This window comes from Vidua chalybeata, chromosome 5 (genome assembly GCF_026979565.1).
Source record: "Vidua chalybeata isolate OUT-0048 chromosome 5, bVidCha1 merged haplotype, whole genome shotgun sequence".
In the NCBI taxonomy this organism is placed as follows: Eukaryota; Metazoa; Chordata; class Aves; order Passeriformes; family Viduidae; genus Vidua; species Vidua chalybeata.
This window is the reverse complement of record NC_071534.1, coordinates 3,119,348-3,141,844: the sequence shown is the minus strand read 5'-3', so window position 1 is coordinate 3,141,844 and position 22,497 is coordinate 3,119,348. Positions and strand designations below refer to the sequence as shown.

Below are 22,497 nucleotides of genomic sequence, written 5' to 3'. Positions count from 1 at the left end.
GCTTTGATCCTTCTGTGTCCTGCAGACTTTGCATCCTTGAGACCCAGTTTTATACTTCTTCATTACAAAAGCACTGCAAATCCTGCAAGACATCTGGACCCAAGAATCAATCATCTTCTGTTGACGCAGTAGAGCCAGTCAAGGAAAGATCATCTCCTGTGCAATACTGAGAGGGAAATCATCCACACAAGGCAGTCACTGCCAATGTTGAAAAAATAATTTAAATCCTCTGAAAGTAAAACTGTTGCAGAAAGACTTTTCAAAGACATGCCCTACACTGCTTCCTATACAGAGATCAAGGAAGAGCAGAAGGATTTTTTCTTCCTTTTTTAAAATTTCTTTTAAGTTGTGTGGTGCAGGTATAAAAAGAACAAAAAGCCCAAAAAACTGCTCTCTGGTGAGGAGAAAAATCCTCAATAAAAACAGGAAATAAAACTTTGTCCTTTTTTTTCTATCAATGACAAAAGAATGACAACAAGAACCTTTGTGTTTCACTATAAAGGCTTGATTATAAAGCCTTCATAGACTTTCAGTAACAGGTTCAAATAGAAATCTCAAGGGTGCAGGAATGTGGCATTTTCCAAGTGCTAAAACAGAGAGAGACAGCCAGTACAATCCAGTTTTCCTTTTTCTAGGAGGTAATATAAGCAGTGCTCATCAATTCACTTAATATTGTACAGCTTTTTTGCTTCAGTTTTTTTTTTTAAATAAGTATTCTTGAGAAATAAAATTTGCCTTAATCATGAATGATGTGAATCCATCTCAAAATGCTCATTAGACTATAAAGAAGATTTTGATGAGACAAAAGGAAGAACAAACACTGAGTCAGGAAACCAAAGCATATTGACAATAATTCCCCTAGGCTTAGGTCTTCTTTCTTGAAGAGAAATCTTCTCAATCAGGGCACCAGTCATGACATGCAGCATTAATTGTGCTGAATGCCTCAGACACAAAGATCACCATGAATCCATATTCATCAAGAACAGTGAATTTCCAAAGCAGTGTCATCTTCTTCCTCTTGACTCCAAAGTGTGCTCTGATTAAACTACAGCCAGAGAGAAGTAGATGTTTCTCCAAATTATGGCTGTCAGCAAAATACCTCTGAGCACTCTCAGAAACAGGGGGAGGCCATTTACACAGGGAAACAGTGGAAGGAGATGAAGCCAGTGAGGTAAGTATCCTTAAATGCCTGGAAAGATCATCTACCAGAAGCCTTAGTTTTCTTTCATGGCATTTAAGGAAAAACAGCAGCAATGACAATGGCCCAAAACGTTGGAGAGAAAATAAAATTTGATACCTGCTGATTTCTCTGCTGTTGGTCCCTATTCTGTGGAAGAAAACCTAAAATGTACTGAATTCACAGTAACACAGGAGTCTGCAAAGCAACAAGTGTGAGAAGCTGGCAAGGAAAGCTGCATTAAAGAAAGGGAAGCCACAGGAAAGTCTCCTGCAACTACAGAACACCTAAGATTTCACACAGGAATAGCAAACCTGATAACCAGCTTTACTATTTAGATCAAGGAAGAGTTTTAATATCATACATGATAAGACATCTTTACCTCATGAGTTTCCATAATTGCTTACATGTTTCCTTTATTTCTAACAGAAGAATCTAGAAATTCTATGGCAAAAATTTCTGTTGCAACATCCATGAAAGTCTTGGTAAGTTGAAACTAGCATAAGAAGGCAGGGAAAATTTGATTAAATATTTTTGAAACATTAAACCATTCATCATCACCAAAGGGAGATGTTGACTTCATTCACTGGAAGTTATTTAAAATAACAGACTCAGACAAGGTGCTGGAAAAGGACTGGCTTAAAAACACAACAGTGCTAGCTGGTGTTGGGTGAGGAAATGCACTGTAGTCAGAGTGAGTTTCTTTACCTGTTTCCACTGGGGTATGGGAGCAAGCCGGCCCTGCTCTCGTCTGCTGGATGGCTGGCTGTGGACACGCTCTTGGTAAGGCAGGACAGGCTGCTGCATGCAGGTTGTAGGGAAGGTGGGACCAAGGAGGAAAGATAAAATAGTGAAGGAAACTCAAAGAAAGCCATAGGAATGGAATACAGAATAGTACAGACAAACATTTAAGAAAAAAAAAATAGGGTAGGGGGGAATTCATTTAGCAAGTAAAATATAAAAAGGAAAAAAAAAACATCAAAAAATGGGAAACTTCACCTATTTTTGAACCTTTCCTCTCATTTCATTGTTTCTTCAAATCATTGGCTGAGTATGCCAGCCAATGGGCAGCAGCTGAAGAAACATTTTATTGTGTGGACAGACATGGCCATTCTGATTACGTTACACTACCAATGCTGATATGTAGTGTGGCAGAGACAAGCTTGACCTGGCTTTCTAGCAGCCAGGTCAGGTCCCAGCCACGACGTGGCCATGGCACAGAGCTTGGCACAAGCTGTGGAGGTGGACTCATGCAGCAGAGCAAGGACTCTGGCACTTAAACCACACTGAGCCTCATCCTGCTGACACTGCACTGCCAGCAGCAGCTTGAAGTGACTCAATCTAACTTCAAAGACAACTCCCCTGCAGTTGCAGCAGTTCAGATACCATCCTGGAGAACAAATGAGCCTCACTTGGAATGACACAAACACCCTGATTGCCAAGAAACTCCCAGGCATTTATCTGCTGCACATACACACACGTACAAAGCTTAATCACAGTCCACAAGAACTGACACGTGTAACCTGATATGAAAATGTTCAAATCAGAAATCAAATGGTTGTTCTTAAACAGCATAAGCTGGAATGCTTTTAAAGAGCAATAGTAGTTATAAAATAAAGTAAATTGCTGGTCTTCTCCACCCTGTACTTGTAAATTTTAAGCTTTGGGTAAACTTCACTCTTCTTTAGGAGAACCTTGGAAGCAGAAAAGCAACAGTAGCATCCGGTCTTGAGGAATGCATGCTAGCATTCATGGTTTTCCTCTACAATACCAAAACAAAGGGGTTTATTATCCATCTCCTACCTGTCTTCGTAGGTTTGAGGACGACACTGGTGCATTCTCTTCAAACTTGGCCAGCAGCTGGGTTGCCATGGACTTGACTTTGTTCTGATTCCCAATGGCAGCATCAATTCTCCTCTCTGTCAGGGCACTCACCAGTGTGGGCCTTTCTTCTCTGTAGCTTCGTGGGAGGTCCTCCTAACAATCAGTGACATCAAAATTTAACAAGATACAACCAGATCACCTTTTCCTTTCTACCCCTTTGCTGTGAAAAGTCTCTTACACTAGAGATAACAAATCTCTTAGCCTCACTTGAAAGCTCAGGTTTTAATTTCATTTGGCAAGTCATCAAATGCTCTGTTAAACTTCACTGATCTTTTCAATCTTATTTGATACCTACCAAAAAGACCTCAGCTGAAACACCCCTGTGGAGCCCTTGACATAAACCAAAGGCTCATCTTCAAACAACAAATCCAAAGCACTGAATTTTAATTCACCTGTACCCATTTGGCTACAAACACTGAATTTGAAAGACTGCCTTATGGGCACACTGGAAATGTATGCTTTTTGCACAAACCAAGGTTAAAGTTTAAATATGCATCAAGCTTCTGACAATACTGCACGAGTTTACTGAGAAGATTTGAGTGCAAACCACACTAATTTGCAATAAAAACAGAACATCAGGGAACTGCAACATTTCATCTGTTATGCTGTATTCTTTCATAATCATTAGTAAAATATTTGCACTAAAGATACCATGAAAGTGCAACCTCTGAGGAAGAATTGATTTTTTTCTAAAAATCCTATATAATCCCTGCCTGGATATTAAAAAAAAGAAAGAAGTGAAGTGGGGGAAAAGGTACCTACCATTTATTTTGTTCCCTGACACATCTCACTATAATACTTACATCCTCAGATTGGCTGGTTTTTCTCCTCTTTCCTGCACCATCCAGTTCCTTTTCTTTTTTGTCCTGAAAACAGAAGGAGTAGGGGAAAGAAAACAAAAATAACTCTCTTACCTCTCTGGGCTGAGATAAGTGTCACCAGTGCTCTTAATCAGTTTAGTTGCAAAGCTTATTTAATTCCCTGTGCTCATTCTCCATTTGTTTATGAAAAGAGTTTTTTCCCTAGATACTCCTTAGGGGATTGTTACCTTCAACTGGACAATTCTTCAGCGTTTTCAAATCATCGAAAACTGAGCAACTAGCTATGTTCCAAGAGAAAATATATGGCCAAATACTACCACAAGGTTAAGCTTTTAAGACTGAAATACACCACTGAGAGTACATACTACAGATGTACTTTTGCAGGCATAAATGTCATTTTTGTCCCATACCAAGAGCTGGTGAACACATGGTCTCTTGCAAACTGACCACGCTAACAAACACTAACATCTGCATTTTTAGCACCATGCTTGGGCAGCAGCCTGCCAGACCCAAGTGCTCCCAGGGCTGTGCCTGGTTACCTTGGGAGTGCGCTTCCGAGAGATGCTTTGTCCCAGTTTGCTGAGGAAGGAGATGGGAGACTTGGTACTGGCAATCAGGGCAGCCTTTTCTTCTGCATTCAGCTCCAGGCTATCTGTTAGTGACAACAGGCAGAACAAGGGAATGCCATCAAGTTTTTTTTCTGTGGTGCTGTTATTAAATACACAACTGAAGGACTCACTGATTCTTTTTAATGTAGCAGTCTTTTTCTTAAATTCTCTGTACAAAATGACTAACATCTAGAATTAATGCCTTTCTCAGCTATTCTGCTTTTTCATTTTGCCCAAAGCAGTTCTTTCAGGATTTATAACCACACGTAACAGATGCTGCGTTTACTCTACTTTTACATTTAAAGAGCATGATTTAAAGAACATGATCAGTATTCTTAAAAACAGTCCAGAGTTTTAGAAATAATACATGATACATACTATATATTTAAAAGGCTATTAAAGCCAATTTTTTCCCCTCACCAGAGAGATACATGTGAATTAAGATCATCAGTAATAAAGAGCTGTAACAACATTATCAATATTTAAAGGCTGGCCATTTTGATTTGGGTTAGGTAATTACATCTTTCAGTTCTGATCAAAGATGCTTTGTTTCTCAGTGGCCTGAAGTTAGTCTCACCATTCACAGATGATAAATAGGTATAAAACTCAGCTAGTGTTTTGAAACTACCTGTTCAACAACCACTAGCTAGGCACCTAACATTTGCTAAGGCAAAGAATAGTAAGAAAGCAGAAAACTGATCTAGTAGTAGTGAAGTGAGTTTAGAACTTTTGAGGACATTATTGTATATTAACTCCTTATTTTGCTCCTGCTGCTGCTAAAGTGATCTTTATCAGCACCAGCAACAAGTCAGCATTTTGTATTGTAAAGCTATAGCGAGTAACTACTCAATGTGCTCATGCAGAAGCAGCAGGACAGTAACTGAAACACACACACATTCACCCTGGAGCAGTCTTTAAATCCCACAGAAGTGCCCCAAACTGCTTACCACTAGAGGGGATGGTGTCTTTGAACATCTCATAGAACTGTGTGAGGTACATCACCATCGACAGCTTATCTGGCTCTCCAACAGATGCCATTTCCTTTCCAGTCATAATGGGACAGATCCCAAACTCTTTCTCAGCGATGTCAAAGGCCAGTTGGTTATTCTTCTCCACATCATGCTCATCCAAGGAATCAAAGTCTCTGCAAAGGGTAAAAAGAGGCCTTGCACTGAATCAAACAGAAGCCAGTCTTCTGAAAGAACTCAGATACCCATCTTTTTTTTTTTTCACTTAAATGTTAATTTTATTTGCCACCAACCTGACAAAGTTGATGCTACTTAACTACAGTGAACTTTGGCTCAAATATATTATTTTAAAATTTGTTTGCTCTTCCTAAACACCTCGACTTTTCATCCTAAAAAGCATTATCCTTTGAAATACATCTCCACTTCATCCTTTACTGGAAAACCTTTATGTAGGTTTTCCCCTACATAAAATCTTCCATGTGCTTGGAACTGAATTAAATCTTGACTTTTTGTCCCCTTTTCTCTTGACTAATCCATATTTTTGTCCTGCTGGCTTTTTCCTGAACTTGTATAACTATATAAAAAGCTATAGCTTGTAGAGAGTTACATGAACCACTTCAAGAGCTGTTTGAACTCTCCACAAGCTATAAAGCTATTAAACAGTGTAGCTCAGGTTAACTCAAGTACACCAATACAGAAGTAATTCAAAGCATATGGATTGGAATAACTCCACAATTTTTCAGTATGTTTTACAGTGGATTATGTCTTCAAGTACAGCTCTCAGAATTTACTTTTTGTGATGTCCCTTTGGGAAGTTGGAGACATTTCAGATTAAAGTACCAGAGTCTTTGCTATCATCACTTTTTCCAGCCAGTGTTTCCCCATTCTAGAATCTGGGCACTGTTTTACCCAATACAGCACTTTAGAGGACACCTCTGCTATTCACCCAACCACCAAGTCAGTGTGCAAACAGTAACAATCTCTTTATTTAGGCTGTGGGTCACTACTTCTAGAAAGAGCAGCCTGAAAGTCTTTAGAAAGAGCTGCTTTGTTAAACAGGAAATTTATAAAGGACCGTGCAGAGACTTGTTCACAAGAGATTTAACTGAAGCCATGAACTGTTCCTTACTCACTGCACACATAAAATCTGTCAGTCAATAATGCTTTCCAGTCAGTACCATTCTGAAGCTTAATTCTGCCAAATCATCCAGAAGGGAAAATGACAACACATTTATTTTCAAATTCATCAAGCTATCATGACCTTCCACTCTGCTAGCGAATCACTGGATGTTGGTTTCTATGAAGTTTAATTGAATTTATTTCAATCTTTTTCTTCATAAGTCACAAATGCACTGCCTCCAACTCCATATTATTAGTTCCAAATACCACTAATTTCCTGCTCTTCCCAGTTATTTGAAGCAGCCAGTTACTCACATTAAGTCTGGACGGTATCTGTGGATAATGGCACACAAAGCTAAGCCACTTTTCCATGACATTGTGAGATCTGTCACATTAACACCAGCATATCCATCAGTCTGCCTCTGGCACCAACTGAGCAATTTACTAGAGCGGGCTACAGACTCTGTAAGAAAAATAGCACATTTCAAAATAGACATGCACAAGAACTCTAATTCTAACTACAACACAAACCCCGTGAATCAACAAGCAAAACCTTAATATAAAATCAAGCTCCTTCTACAATGGGTAATGGAGAACAGGATTCTTATTTTCTTTTAAAAATGTCATCAATATCGATTTTAAATCCAAGAAAGTATTTTTAATTTGCTGAAATGTAATTATCTAAGTTGTAACTTGCCAGACTTTTCACCCTAGCCATTGTAAAAGAGCCCCAGGAAATATAAAACAGTTGCAAAGGCTTGTTAAATATGATCAAAAGGACATACAGTAGCAACGCTCTCTAAAGCCCAGATATACCATTTCTAGTGGAAGAACTACAAATGCACTGCTGTAACTTCTTCATTTCCCTTGAAAACTTTCCTTTAAAAGCACTGGCCTATTCTGACCTTGTTTTACCAGAAGATCTGATGAGATTACAGCCTAAAGGGACATGGCTGCAGGGCAAAGAGCAGAGACTACACAGCTATGCAGCAGTGAAAGGGAAGCTCAGCAGCAAAGAACCACTCTGGGAATCCCAAACACTATCTGGGCATCCAAGACGAGGCTGCAAAAGGAAAAGTCTGACATACCCCTCAGGGTAGAGACAAGGAGACAGCTACTGAAATGCTTATCACAAGGCATCTAGCTCTCAGAATAATGCAAAGTGAGGTTTCATTTAGTTGAGAGATGAGAGGAAGAAAGGAAAGCAGGAACACGCAAGACTGCACAAGCAATACCTTCTGATACATTTGTAAGAGTTCTGAGTCTACTGTTAGAGTGAACTCAGTCCAGGCCTCTGCACTTAAAGCAAGGGCACTCCTAGAGATAAAGGAGGTGAAAAGAACTGCTATGCAAACAAATATGCTTAGAAAATTAACAGCATTATAAAGCAAGGGAAATTAAGCAAACAAAAATAAATTCCCATGCTAATGGAAACTTGAAAAATTGTAAGCTCAGACTGTTGACAAAACAATTACTGGGTACATTTTCTAAATGAAGAGAATGGTTAAATAATATCCTGCTGCCCTGCTGCCCTCTAGTTCCTGCACTAATCCAGCTCCAGAATACCAAAAGGAATAGGACAGCAGCCAGGCCTACCATTTCGAGTCAGCTTTGGTGTCCTGGAGTTCACAAAGTTCTCTATCTCCAGGTGAATGTCTTTCAAGTCTCCTGTATTGTACAAGTGGCGTACCTAAAATGACACACAAAAACCTTTAAGATGATCAACACATGCCATGCACCCCAGGTACACACAGAAATAACCAGAAGACAATAAGGAGACATCCCAGGGTACAAAAGGGAAGGTAAGTACGTGTAGGTAGCAAAAATCCTACCCCAAGAACCTCACAACAGCAAGGATGAGCTCATCAGTGCTCAACAGTCCAGCTGACTGCTGCTGCTCAGTGGATACCAAATTGCAATGACAGACTGCTAGACTGGATTATTACAAAGAAAATGCACATGCACACATTGAAGACACAAATTTATAGGTTTCTGCTATCATTATATCACAGTTAAAATTATCAAACATTCCTAAAAAGGAATTTGTTCAACTACAAAAGTTTACTTTTCACTGTTTCCATGTTACACACACATCACTCTCTGTTTCCAAATCATGGCATAGCTTCAGCTGAGGAAAAGACACTGCAGATGGCAAGCACCCAGCAGCACCACTGGTGACTTACTTGCTGTGGCCGCAAGAAGTTGACGTTGATATTGGGGTATCGGGTGGCAGGATCAATGCTGTAATGGCTGAAGTTTTTACTCACGTTCTCTGGGGTGGTCTGAGGCAGCAGCCTATAAATGCTTTCCCTTGGGAAAATAACACCAAAAAAAAAAAAAAAAAAAAAAAAAAAAAAAAAAAAAAAAAAGTTTGGGGTTTTGTTTTGGTTCATCTTGTTTTGTTTAGGCTTTGTGGTGGTTTGGGGTTTTTGGTTTGTTTTGGCTGGTTTAAGGTTTTGTTCTGTTTTTGTTTGTTTTTTGTTTTTTTTTTTTTTTTTTTAAGAGATGCATCACTACTACTATGGCTAAGTAAACTCTGGAGAGATAAACATGCAAATCAGAAATCTAACCACTTCAGACACTGCATAGCTAAGAGTCAGCATAACCATATTAAAATCTGCACTTGTTAGTACAACTTCAGAATTCCAAAGGAGGGAAGAAAACAATACACTAAGCTAAACTGAAGGGGCTGCCCAGTACAATAAAGACACTGAGGAAGGGCTTAGGAAGAGGGGCCACCAAGGGGACTGGAGCATTTGCCCTGTGAGGAGAGGCCAAGAGAACTGAGTTTGTTCAGTATGTGGAAGAGAAAGCCCAGGGAAGATCTTACTGCTGTCTGAAGTGGCTAATGGAAAGGTGATGAAGTCTGGCTTCAACAGCAACATTATTTTCCTCACTGTTTTTTTTTAATTCAAACAAATGGAATCATAAGTATGATTTGTGCCATTGTGCAGTTTTAGAAATTATACAATGGCTCCTGATGGTCAGAAGATGCAGTTGCTGAAGTTTAAAATAGGACCTACAAACTGCTGTTTTTACTTACTCCATCTTCTAATTACTCGAGTTCTGATCTCCAAGAGAGCCCCTTGAGTCACCAAAGCCACACTCAGGCAAAGCTGATTAACACATCAAGAACTCAATACTTCAAAAGAGACAAGATGCTGTTTGGCTTACAGGAAACAAAGTGACCAAGGACAACATGAAAATTAGCAGGTCACAGCTTCCTCACAAAGAAATAATAAAAAGCATTCACAAGGTAATAGGAGACAGCAAGAACTTTTGTATGTGGTACTTTAAAGGCACCTACATCTTCATCTGGTTTGCCATTGAAGGGCTGGTGAGAGTTAGTCAGGCTCACTTTGTCCATGCAATGTCAATAAGCACCTAAAAAAAAGATCCCTCATCTAATCTTTTAAAACTAGGACCAGGAATAGCAACATTTCTTACTCTTTTCTGACTCTTCCATATACTTCAGTTTATCGACTCCTTTGAAAATTTTTTTCTTTAACTGAATTATACCGTCATGCATTCTCCAAAAACAGTGAGAGTCCGCATCTCCCATTCTGTCTACATATTTGTACCAAAAGAAACTGTAATGAATGATGAGATGTTGGAGGATTGGATTAGAACTGTAAATGTATTCATGTATTCACTTTCTCCATTACCTCTCTGCAAGGACTTCCAAAGGACTAGCTCCGAGCGACCAACTTCGTACCATCCAAGCAGAGTCCATTGCAGCCAAAAATCCCCTGGCTATTCCAGTTCCCATCGGCCAAAACGGCTGATATTATAGGTTACAAAAAAAAAAAAAAAAAAAAAAAGCAGAGAAAGGAAAAGCATCACTTAGGGAAAATCTTAAAGAAGTATCAAGCACATATTCAGGCAGTAATCTGCTGGGAAATTGTAACTCAGTAATTAGCTTCAAGCTCCACTCCCACTGGGCTAGAGGAATCCAGATGTGCAGTGAACAGCTCACAAGCTCTCCCAAAGCCAATATCCCTCTATTTCCAACAGTAATTCATAGCCTGGGGTGCCTTAACAGCTTCTCTTCAAGTCAGTACTTTTTTAACCAACTACAAAATGCTAACTACTAGCAGGCCTACAGTAGGTTCTGTAGAGAGTCAACAAGAAGCAGATGGAACAGACAGAACTTCAGAAAAAGCTCTGCACACATTTTCTTAAGCGCGATCATTACCGTGCTAAAAATCCAACACTCCCACCCTTCCTTCAAACCTCCCACTTGATTCTATAACAAACAGCAGCTTTCCTTAGAGCCAGGCAGCACCTATTTCAGTGCTGGGTGCAAAGGTTTGTGCTCATTCAGAGCTTCCACCCGAGAAGCTGAACACGAACCTCCAGGAGGCTGTCCCCGACCAGCGCCACGAGGAGCTGGTGGCCGTTCTGCTCGCGCACCAGGGCCGCGTTCTCGGACGCGTACATGCACGTGAAGTCAAACATGGCCACGTCGGGCTGCCCGTAGTGGTTGATGGCAAAGTCCAGCGATGGCAGCTGCTGGTTAGTGGAGAAATCTGCTGCTTCCCTGGCGTAGTTCAGCAAAGCCTCCTGGTCCACGTTCTCCCGGGAGAGCAAGACCTCTGTGTCGGCGTGGTCCTGCCAAAACCAGCAAAGTTAAAGTGCCACAGGTTTATCTTAAGATTGGTGTATATGGAAGTCGGCATTAAAATTCTGACAAATCCACTCATACAAATTTGCCTGCTAATTTTCTTTCATTCCTATCTGCGTTAATGCTTCCAGGAGAAAATCTATAGATCTTTTATTGCAAACAGTAATCAGTCCTGCTTGCGTTTCTGACTGTGAAAGGGCTAAGAAGCTTTCGAGCATTTTTCATTCCCATAAAATGAGGGAAGCTCAACTAAGCTATTAAATGTTCCTTCAGCGTATTTTATCTTAGCATAAACAAAACTCCCAAATCTACAAAAGGAGACAAATTTGAAAACGACAGGTTTTGTAACAGTCTGATGGTTTAAGATACTTCAGAAGGGCATTAACTGCCTTTTAGAACACAATTACATTCATGTTCTAAAATAACAACTGTAGAAGAACATTTTGTGATGGAGGAAAAGCACATTTTCCTACTTTCAGCTTACCAAAAGTAAATTATCACCACAATTTTAGCTTACAGAGAATACAGGAGAAGTTAATACCCACATGCCGTATCACTCCTTTATCCAGCAAGCTCTGCTTTTTGGCAGTCATGACAAAGTAGTGTGTATCATCTTTGTAGTAGACAATGTTCTCCAAGTCAATGCCTTGTGACAGAACAAAAGACATAGTAGTGAAGGAACAAGTTAGGAGTTATGTGCAACAAAAGTTCTACCAGAAGAAAGTCAATTGAAACTGCATGGTTAGAAAAAGAGAGAATGCCAAGCAACTTTCTACCATGTTCTGGGTGACTTTAAAATCTGAACTGTCAACAAAACCACGGCACATTTCACCTGCATAAAGCTACCTCTTTTAAAAAACCCATTTATCATAACTCTAAGGTTTGCATTCAGATGTGGAGTGCAAAAAGCAGAACTCTGGATTCATGACTTCTTCCCATTTGGGGTTCTGATCTCCTGAAAACCATAAGTTCTCCACTTCTGAATCAAAATGACACACATCTGCTTTGTACAGCAGAACAGCTGAAAACTAGGGAAGTCATATTTCAGAGGCAGCACTGAGTGCCTTGCACAAGATGCTTGTTTCTTGATTAAACACATAAATCTGAGCTGCAAAATTGTAATTATAAAGACAAACAGTTTATATTTCACTGGAAATCGTGTCAAGTGCTGGCAAACCTGTGGCATCTCGGAGATCCTGGAAGAACTTCTGGTTGAAGATGAAGGCCACACCGCTGATCTCTTCTACTTTGGCTTCAGCTGTGGTGTTGCGATTGATGAAGTTTGCTGTGATGGCAATTGCAAGTTTACCACGGAATTCTTTTCGGCGAAACCCTACAGGAAGGATAAAGTTGCAATGCTGAAAAGCAAACACACCTTCAGAGAAGGCTCAGTATGCCACAGACAGGTGCACTCACAAAGTGAAGGGAGAGAAGGGAATTGATGAGTTACAAACTCCTGCACAGAGGAAAGAACAATTGCTTCGTCAGAAAAGTGCTGTTTAGGGAAAAAGCTCCCCACCACCCCATCTCTCATCTCTGTTCCTAAAGTTGCAATTTCCATTAAAAACAAGGGATTCTCTGCTACACAGAATAAAACTCAACACCTCAGTTCCTACACCCAAAGGTAGGAATGACAACACAGCTCAACTAAAGAAAAAAATGTAGGAAAAATTATGCAGATCAAAACCCCTTATGTCTATTAGTTTAGAGGAAGAAAACAAAGACCATCCACGTCTCTGCTATAAATGGATTTTTACATGGACTTTTAATCTCCCTATCACTTGTCAAGTGTTTTTCCAGATGTTCATTGGCGTGTTAAAGGCCACTGTTGTTCTAACTAATTTAAGAGTAAGTTCTGTTAGGAGGTGAATTATGAACCATTACCTTCTAAGGTGTTTCTCCTGCCATCCCCTCCAATGATTACTTCAAACTCATACTCAGACACTGGATGGGTTTTGGGATGGACCAATGCACGCCAACCTATTCCTGTAGATAAACTCCAAGTTAATGACAACATAAATGGCAATAATAATAGAAAAAAAATTGAAAAAAACAGTTCTTACTATCAATTAATCCTTCAACACATGATCAGTCAAGAAACCCTGCAGTTCAGCTACATTAATAACAGGGTTATTCCTGAACTGTGCAGCAATTCCACGTGAATCAGAGGCAGACACAGCTCTGCTAAAACTCCCCAAATTCCTTTAAGGGCCCCTACAAACTTCTCTACTTCCTATACAATTTATAAAAGGCCTAAAAACAAGTAAGCTACATCTCCTGTGGTGATCAGAGAACAGGTTTCACAGCGATACCAAAAGCATAACAAGGAACATTTACCAATATAAATATGCTCAGTGAATGCAAAGAAAAGAGTTGTTTCAAAATGTTATGTAATAGGCTTAAGTATTTTAGGAGCAATTACAATTTACCATGTCTTGGTCTATTTCTGTGTAATCCTGCTGGTGACTTTGTTTCATACAGTAACTAATTTGGATTTGTCACTAGATAAAATAAATCCTACTAAAAATCCAAGCAAAAATGGATTAGTAACTATTCTTATTAATGGAGCACGAGGAAAGGACTTAATGTCATAAGCAGAGTTAAGGAGTGTATCCTGTGAATCCTACCACAACTTCCCCCTTCTCTACTGCCCATTTCAGTGCTACTTGCTTTCGTTCTCCTGGTCCTCCGGAGGGTAAACGAGCCCCCGAAATTCCACATTGACATGGATCTCTATTCCCAAGATCAAGGCAACCTTCAAAAGGATCAGCTGGAGCTGACGGATACCTGAAAAAAAAAAAAAAAAAAAAAAAAAAAAAGATTATGAAGAAATAGAAGAAAAAGAAAAGAGCAGCAGTGGCCATGTGTGTCTGTGTGACATTACTGACACCCCGACTTAAAGGCCAGCTGCTACTTTCTTCTTCCCCACGGTGTTCCCAGCACTTCATCCAGGCACCACTGGTGTGTGATATCACAGCATGCTAAGAAAATTCTACACAGCTGAAAACCCAACCCTTTTCAAAGTATAAAAAGTAATTTTTTGGTGTTTCAGTCCCTTAATCAGCATCAAGGGTAACAACCAGGACACGAGCTGCAGGAGAGGGAGGGAAGACAGCACAGGCAGGGCTGCACTTGTCACAGATGGCAAAGAGCCACTGGATCAGCCTGGCTGTAATACTGACCTGCACCTCCATCCCAACACCTCTGGCTTAGTGAGGGCATAGAAAGCTCCTCACCACCTCTTTCCTCTTCAGGCAACTTTGGCAATGAGAATGAAAATTACAGTTTGCAAGCTCAGTGAATTTGAAGGAAAACACCTTGCAGTCATATTTCAGATAGCGAAATGAAAAAAATCCTTCACCTAAAAACTAAATTTTAGCTGTGCTGATACAGAAAAAAAAGACAAAATGCATAAAGACTGGAAGAATAAAAATGAAAATATATTAGAAGAAAAAAGAAATCTGCAAGACTGAAGTTACAAAGAAATCTTCCAGTTTTACCATTTGTTGCCAAATTAAAAAAAAAAAAAAAAAAAAAAAGAGAGAACACAGACTGGTGGGCAACACCTGGCTGTGTCATGTACAGTCAATTCTGGGAAAGAAAAAAGAAAAGAAAAATAACTCCTGCTCCACCAAAGCATTCAGCTTTCAAAGAGGATTGATTTAACACAGAATATAAAAATCATCAAGATTATTTCCAATTTTAACAAATAAACATCTATTTAATCGCAACGTATCTTCATCACTCTTCTGAAAATTAACAAAGTCAAAACTATCCTCCTTTCTCCAGACTGAAATTCACAAGAATGTTCAAAAGCATGCACTAATTTTTCTTTAGATGTTGCTCAAGAGAAACAGAATAACGCGGCAGCTGCAGGAATGTATCAGCAAAAAACAGAAAAATGATCCATTTTTAAAAAAAAGAAAAAAAGTGAGCTTTAAGTGTACTTTTCAGTGAGGGAAGAAGCTATGCCTTAGGAATGCCTAAGAGATGACAGATAAACACTGCATGTTTTCATCTCATGACTAGCCCAGAATGCATAATGCAAAAGTAATGCTGAATTGTACCATAAAACCTTGAGAGCAGGGAGCGGCGTAGGCTGGATTTTCATTCTCACCTCCTTCCCCGCAGGAAGAAGCAGTGCTGCTGTGTCCAGCCCTGGCTGTACTTACTGATATGGTCTATGGATCCTGCACAGAATTTGCCGTAGAACTTTTTGGCGCCGAGGCCCCTCAAGTCGTGGATGGTGAAGGGCCACAGGTGCAGCACGTTATTGCGGGAGAAGGCGTCCCTCTTCTCTATGACCACCACCTTGGCTCCCAGGAACGACAGGTCGATGGCTGTGCGAAGGCCACAGGGTCCAGCCCCAATTATCAGACACTGCAAAACAACCAGCACTGAGTAACTGGACAGTCCTTGGAGGAAAGGGGAATTTCTGCAGCAGCTTCCGAGCGTCCCTCGGCTCTTAGGAAGAAGTGCTCTCTGTCTGAAACATAAGCTGAAATTTCAGAGCAGTGTTTCTGTTTCTACTTGCCGAGCTCTGCCATTGATAAGCAGAAACCACGACCTGAAAATGAAGTATATTGCAGAGCATGAAAAGACTCAGGAAGCAGGCAAGTAAAGCTGTGTGCTTGCAACCCTTGCTCTAAGAAGAGCTGCCAAGTCATACTCTCCAAGCTATGTAAGTACCTGGAGAACAGCAATACTTCTGAAGGCATCTCCCACATTCAATTTTTTTTTTAATTAAAAAAATCAAAACAGCCCCCAAAAAACAAAAACAAAACCAGTGACAAGTTTTCCTCTCATCTTCCAAACTCTGAGCTGGCCTTTCTTAAGAATATCTTCAGTAGCATTGCAACAGCTACAGCAGACAAACACAAGACACTAATGTTTTTATAAACACCATCATTTAGACTAACAGAATAACACAGAGTAGCCAAATCAGAGCACAATAATTTATGCCTTTGGTGGCACTTTGGTGCTTCTACTACTAGAGCAAAGGAGACTTCAGGGAAATAAACATCATGTAAACAAAAACTTTGTGTGACCAGACAAATCTTTTCTCCAACCCAACCTTTGTCATATGAAAGGCCTTTCACCTTCTCTTATCTTTTTCCACTCTACTCACAAACACCATCAGATGCTAATAAACAACTGGAGAATGTAAAATACGTGCGTGTCTAGTGTTGGAGTACCTTCTGAGAACAGAATGATGCAGCAAAATACTTTCAGATTAAAAAACCCAAGATAGTCAGGAGACACTTCTTAGCCACAGAAACCGAGGTCCACAGAGAAGTGTTGGTATGTGCAGTCACATAAATACAGTACACAGTCCATTTCTTCATTATTATTGTACTTTGATTTCTACCAAGTAAACCAGAGACACGGAATAAAGACCTTGTTACAGAGGTGGCTGCTGCTGCTGCCATGTGATTCTTTTCCAGATCCTTATGGCTGCACAAGACAGCTCTTTGAGAAATTCTTAATTATTCTTAATTCTTAATTCTAATTCTTATAGAATTAATTCTGTAATAATTAGAATATATATATTCTATAAATAATTATAGAATTCTAATTCTATAGAATTCTTAATTCTATAATTATTCTTAATTTAACTATAAGCCAATGTTCTGATAAACAACCAACTCCAAAAAGCAAAACCTTGTGCTCAGTGGTCATCCCCATCTGACAATTTTTACAGGCTGCCACATTCTCACCACTTATTCACTGGGGTATAAACTCTGCAAGCACCCTGAAACTGCAAATGTAAAGCCTGAATGATGGAAAACCAGTTACAGCAGTGATGACATAGCTATTGACATGCAAATTCCACGTAGGACTACTGAATGAGATAAGAAGTCACATAAATCTGAGGGCAGAGATCCAAGTCTAGAGGAAAGGGAAGGGAATAACAACACCACTGCTTCTTTCGTGGCTTCAGGAACCTGAAAGCATCTGGGACAAAAGGCACACCCAACTTCTGAGCTAATAAATTCCTAAATAAAAGTGTATATTGAACAGGTGTCTATCTTGTCATTTGATATAAGGGATCCTCAGTTAGGATCTACTATATTCTTCCAATTTTAATATTGCTTTCTTTGTAGGTAAGGGTAATTCCCAAACACCACCTTGTCTTTCTTTCTTTAAACTTTTCAGAAGATCAGCTCAGCATATCATACTTATTCAGGTAATAATTTTGCTTGGCTGACAACTACAATCTTCAAAGAGCCTGGATTTCAATAAGCAACAAGAACACACTGAATTGGGTGATTTTCATTCTTTGACAAATTTCCACATATAAAATATTTATGATGGAGTACAAAACAGCACAGGAATTGTACTAAAATCAGACCATTCGAACTCAGGTTTTGTGAAATTATAAGCTAGTTGCCTGCAACTTTGTCACAGGAACTTAAAAGGTTTTTTTCCTCTCTATCCTTCCTGCTCTCATAGTAGGATGTGGTTAAAAGCACTTAGATTATGATTAAGATTCTAGATATTCTGAATGTATAATACTCAGGCAAGTAATTTATGGTCAAAGTTGCATTTTTTAAATTCCATTGCAAAAACATTAAATTATGTCGTTATAAAACACAAATTCTAAGCAACATTAAATTATGTCATTATAAAACATAAACTCTAAGCACAGTTAAAACCAGAAAATATTCTTTTCCACCTCTAATGCTTCTTCCAGTGTCAGATGTCTCATAAAAACCCACCTTCTGGCAACTCTCAGTCAGCAGTAACTCCATGACATGCCAAGTGCTGCCAAATAAAGGCAGCTACTGTTATTCCTTGTTCCCTTTCCCCTCAGTGACTCCAAGCAATTGCAGCAACTCCCTGCACTGAAGCTGTCTCACCCCTCAAAAACACTTCTTGCTCAAGATCTTTCAGACAGATTATATCAAGTTTCCAGTAACAACGCCATGGTAATGGAACATCAAATGCAAACTGAAATGCTGTATTCTCTGTATAACCAATGGAGAGAAAGTACCATTTGTAACTATTTACATTTGAACAACCCATCACGTCCAAGGCACTTTCATGAACTCTGATTATCTGAATTCTGGCTAGCCTGCATGCTGGCCATGTGCACAAACTGCCCAGCTCCAGGCACAGCACCTCATCCCTGAACAATTTTTAAATGGGCAATTAAGAGCTATCCTGCAAAGTATGAAAACTTCAGAACTGGTTTATGTTCAAGTGTACAGAAGCCAGGCTTCCTGAAGAAATTACTGACTTCTGCTCTGACATGGATAAAACCCTCATCTTTATTTTAAATTCTATCATCTCCACATGCCCACTTAAATTTCTGTACCTTTTAATCAGCAGTTTGCAAATTACGTTAAACATTAGGAATATAAAGCCAAGTGAGTTAGGAAACATCAAATCACACATGACTCAGTTTTCAAAAGGCCTCTGCTTTAAACAGTTATAATTACCTCTTAGGAGTAAAGTAAATTTAAACATTTAATGACAGACACTATTTGGATAGGAAACAAGAAATTAATAGAAACATATATGAAAAGATAAGAGGAATACACGGTGAAATTTGGTTTAAAAAATATGTCCACTGCAGTCATTGCTGATTCCCATCACCGTGATCCTTCAGACCAACACCAGTAAGTTCTGAGGTTTTTCTCTCATCATTCAATGAGGGACATGAGCCTCTCTGTTTATCTCACCACCACCCCACCACATGCTGCTTCTACAACAACTCTCTTGATCCCAGTTCTCCAATTCCGTTCTCACTCTCTTTAACTTGACTTTGCTGTATGAAATAGGTTAAGCTTTTAGAGGATACAAAATCCCTAGCAACCTCTTCAGTCAAACATCACTCCCAGGATGCTTTACTCCTTTTATCCACTTTATAACTGTACTTGAAGAGAGGTTTTAAAGACACTTGGTTACATGTATTTACTCAGAGCACACCCTTTTCTGACGACTTTTGAGCCTCAGTACTCCTCTGGGTCTCCAGTTATTCTTTCAGAGCACCACCTGAAGGACTCTCATTCCTCTCACTGCCAGCTTCCCAGGGGTTTCAACCATGATCTTGTGTGATCTTCCTCTATAAACTGTCTTTGCTCACCTCAGAGACACTGGTTTAATCAGCTTTGTCAGGTCACAAAACCTCCAGCTCGAGAGTTGACTACTTTTTGGCCAAGCTAAAATCCACACCTTTCTGACATTTCTGTTTGGCTGCCTAATTGTTAATTCAAGCCCAATACAACCAAATGGACCTCTAATGTCCTTCTAAGCTCAGATCACCACTTCCCATTGATATAAATGTCACACTTGATTTTCTGAATGCCTTTCACAGCTGGATGTCACCCTCCACTCACATCTGGTTTTTCATATGCTCTCACAGTCAAGCACTACCCACTTATCTGCCCATTAAAGCCCTTCTTCAATGTTTCATCTCTATTATTGAACCAACCTTTTCCACAGTGTTAACAAATACAGAGCCTAGATGCAAAAATCACTCTTACAGTCTATTACTCAAATAAGTTAAAAACCTCTACATCTTGTTCCTTCCATCTGTTTGTCATAAAAACATAAACCACCTATCTTCACTTCACAGACTTAAACACCTTAGTTCAGCTCAACCCATTATGTTTCATTCAAAGAGTAATTCCTGAATCTAATGAATGCCCAGGGTGATCAATTTTGCAGAAAATTTAGAATTTTTCTCCATGATGCTCATAGCACTTGGAAAATTTATTCATAAATCTTATATAAAGCCTATTACATTTATTTTCTGGTAAATCCTTCCTTTCTTCTCTTATGTTGCCTGAAAAATGTAAACTTTAACAGTGGTTGGATTTTTGGGGTGTTGAAGCTACTGCCCATTGTGACTACCAACAGTGCCCAATTGTTTGATTTTCAGAGTTTCTCAAGTGTTACTACAGTAATTCATTATAAATGCTTCCATCATCATGAAAGTGGCCACTGGAAAATGAAACAAGATAAACAATTAAGGAAAGAATATAACTTTCTAATATCCATTTGGGGGAAAATATAAGTCCACAGATCTGAAATTACATTCTCTAAACAAGATATATTCTCCCTCAATTCCATACTGAGGAATTAAGTCATTAATTCTTCCAATTAAAGTACTTCCTTCTCTCAAAAGGTGACTATTCAAGAGAAAGAGCAGCATTTATTGTCTTTGATGAAGGAAGACAGAATCCTGTTCTAATTTTATCCTATTGTACCCTATTTGTCTATTTTGGAAAAAAAAGGCTTGACTATTTACAAAACCAACCTATTCTATTCACATTTCAATAAATGATATAAAGAATTGCTTTCAAACTGCACTGTCCAAGAGCAGCAGCACATAAATGCCAACTCACAATAATTCAGGTAAAAAAAAAATGCTCACAAAATGCTCTGTGTGTGTGTGTAAAAGCAGGAATTCCTGCAGTAAATACCACACATACTATCCTTTTAAAAAGAATTGGTATGAGTTTCCACAGCATTTTTTTCCTTTGAACCTAGAATAAAACTGATCACTTTCTAAACAATGGGAAACAGTCTGTTTTGCCAAAGTGGCAGAAAAGTTCAGTTTTCTTGAGAGAGTCATGAGAATTTTCAAATTACAACTGGAAATTTCCAAACATGCATACTTTGTATGCTAGACCCCAACAGCACACATTCCTATTACTGTCAAAATGCAAAAAGGAGTCAACCAAGATTAAAGGTTTGCCAATTAAGATTTTCCAAGCCATCTATCTATAGGACCAATGCCACAAAAACTTACAATGTAAGAACTTGCTGGCTTCTCCTCCTGATAAAATACAAACATTCAGGTGGGCAGTCACATCTGGTGGTGACAAAAGGAATTTCTGATTGCTGATCAAATGCTAAAATCGTGAGAACATTCTTGAAACGTCCCTGGGCTTACAGTGACACCAGGCAATATTTTTCTACATCCACACCTTTTTACTGTGGATTCCAGAGGGATTGGGTAATAGCTGCCTGGACCATGGTTGTCGGAGTCCAGGACACTCCTCTGGCTGCCCTGGCTGTCTCAAGACCCTGGCAGGGGGCTCAAGAGACCTTGGCATGAAGTCAAAAACACCTGTGGCTTCCATTTTAGCCGTGGAAAAAGCTCCCAACTTTGTATGAGGAATTACAACCCCCAAGGGTTTGAGTAATAGGTGAATTGACACAAGGTGAAAAAGTAGAATTTTGGGCCTTTTTGAGAATGGGGTTCAGGGGACAAGATGGAGGGATTTGGGCATGTCTTGACCTTCTTGTCCTCCACATCTTGGTGTGATGGTGACACTTTTCTATTGGTTTAAGGTAGAGACACACTGTCTAACATAGATGATAGATATTGGCACATTATTGTAAACAGAGTATATGTAATTTTGAGTACAAAATGTAAATGCCGCCTGACGTGACATACAGAATGCCATGGCCGACCTGCTGGACAGAGCTCAGCGGGTCAGAGAAAGAATGTTATAGATAAGGAAAAATAAACCTTAAGAAGCTGATCCTACACATTTCAGACTCCTCCTTTGGCTGCACGGGCTGGAACAACAAGGACTTTTACAATCTTGGGGTCATCCCGACACACAGACCCGAGACATGGTGACTGAACCTCTTACCTTTGTGTTGGCGCATGCTTTCCCCTTCTTGTAGTCCTTATGGCTGCCTCTTTTATCCAATTTGGCCCACAAGGCTTTGGCTTTCCAGTAATTGAGCTTGGACTTGAGTTTGTGATAGAAGGAACGATAGTCCTTGGGCTTTAGTTCTAGGTAGTCACAGAGCTCCTGGAAAGCCTTGAGAGTCCCCTTGCAGGTGGATGCCTGGACAAATCTGTCGAAGAGAACATGAGCCTGGTTCACCTTCTCGTTTTTACTTTCCTCCATGCTTCACACGTGGCAGCTGCCCAGGGGGGCAGCTGTGCTCTTCCAGTCTGCCAGATTTCCCGATGTTGTTCTGCTGAGCCACTTTCACCTCTGCCTTACAAGCATTATTAACCTATAAAACAAAAAGAAGAAAGAGTAACTGAACTTGCTCTTTTTTGTGCCAAAATTTTCTCTATGCTTGCTGAACTGAGAGCCCAGATTCCCAGTCAGTCCTCAGCCGATTGATATCCCAAGGATTTCTACCCAAGCTGACTGAAGAGGAGGCTTCCAGAGCTCACTGAGCCTCACCGCAGACAGCGGCACATCTCACATCTCTGTTAAATCACAAAATATTTTAACCTGAGCTAGAGCCTTGGAAGTTTCATCAAAACTCATTCTGCAGGAAGAGCAGAGAAGTCACAAGTAAACAGGCAGATGTT

At 39.7% G+C, this 22,497-nt stretch overlaps 1 protein-coding gene across 4 annotated transcripts in view; it reads right to left on the bottom strand.

Annotated features, from left to right (window-relative positions):
* Window positions 1–22,183, bottom strand: part of MICAL3 (microtubule associated monooxygenase, calponin and LIM domain containing 3) — a 107,481-nt gene extending 85,298 nt beyond the window's left edge. For 3 of the 4 annotated variants that reach the window (XM_053942017.1, XM_053942014.1, XM_053942016.1), the window contains exons 1-16: window positions 21,815–22,183; window positions 15,374–15,581; window positions 13,872–13,988; window positions 13,086–13,187; window positions 12,379–12,534; window positions 11,747–11,847; window positions 10,931–11,188; window positions 10,243–10,358; window positions 8,761–8,887; window positions 8,174–8,267; window positions 6,893–7,040; window positions 5,438–5,634; window positions 4,422–4,534; window positions 3,865–3,927; window positions 2,981–3,154; window positions 1,886–1,978 (exon numbers count right to left, since the gene is read on the bottom strand). In XM_053942017.1, coding sequence (XP_053797992.1) covers window positions 1,886–1,978; window positions 2,981–3,154; window positions 3,865–3,927; window positions 4,422–4,534; window positions 5,438–5,634; window positions 6,893–7,040; window positions 8,174–8,267; window positions 8,761–8,887; window positions 10,243–10,358; window positions 10,931–11,188; window positions 11,747–11,847; window positions 12,379–12,534; window positions 13,086–13,187; window positions 13,872–13,988; window positions 15,374–15,581; window positions 21,815–22,078 — 2,331 coding nt within the window. In that variant the 5' untranslated portion in view covers window positions 22,079–22,183. The remainder of the gene's footprint in view (window positions 1–1,885; window positions 1,979–2,980; window positions 3,155–3,864; window positions 3,928–4,421; window positions 4,535–5,437; window positions 5,635–6,892; window positions 7,041–8,173; window positions 8,268–8,760; window positions 8,888–10,242; window positions 10,359–10,930; window positions 11,189–11,746; window positions 11,848–12,378; window positions 12,535–13,085; window positions 13,188–13,871; window positions 13,989–15,373; window positions 15,582–21,814) is intronic. The other variant, XM_053942018.1, reaches the window with a different exon arrangement.
* Window positions 22,184–22,497: the final 314 nt, after the last annotated feature.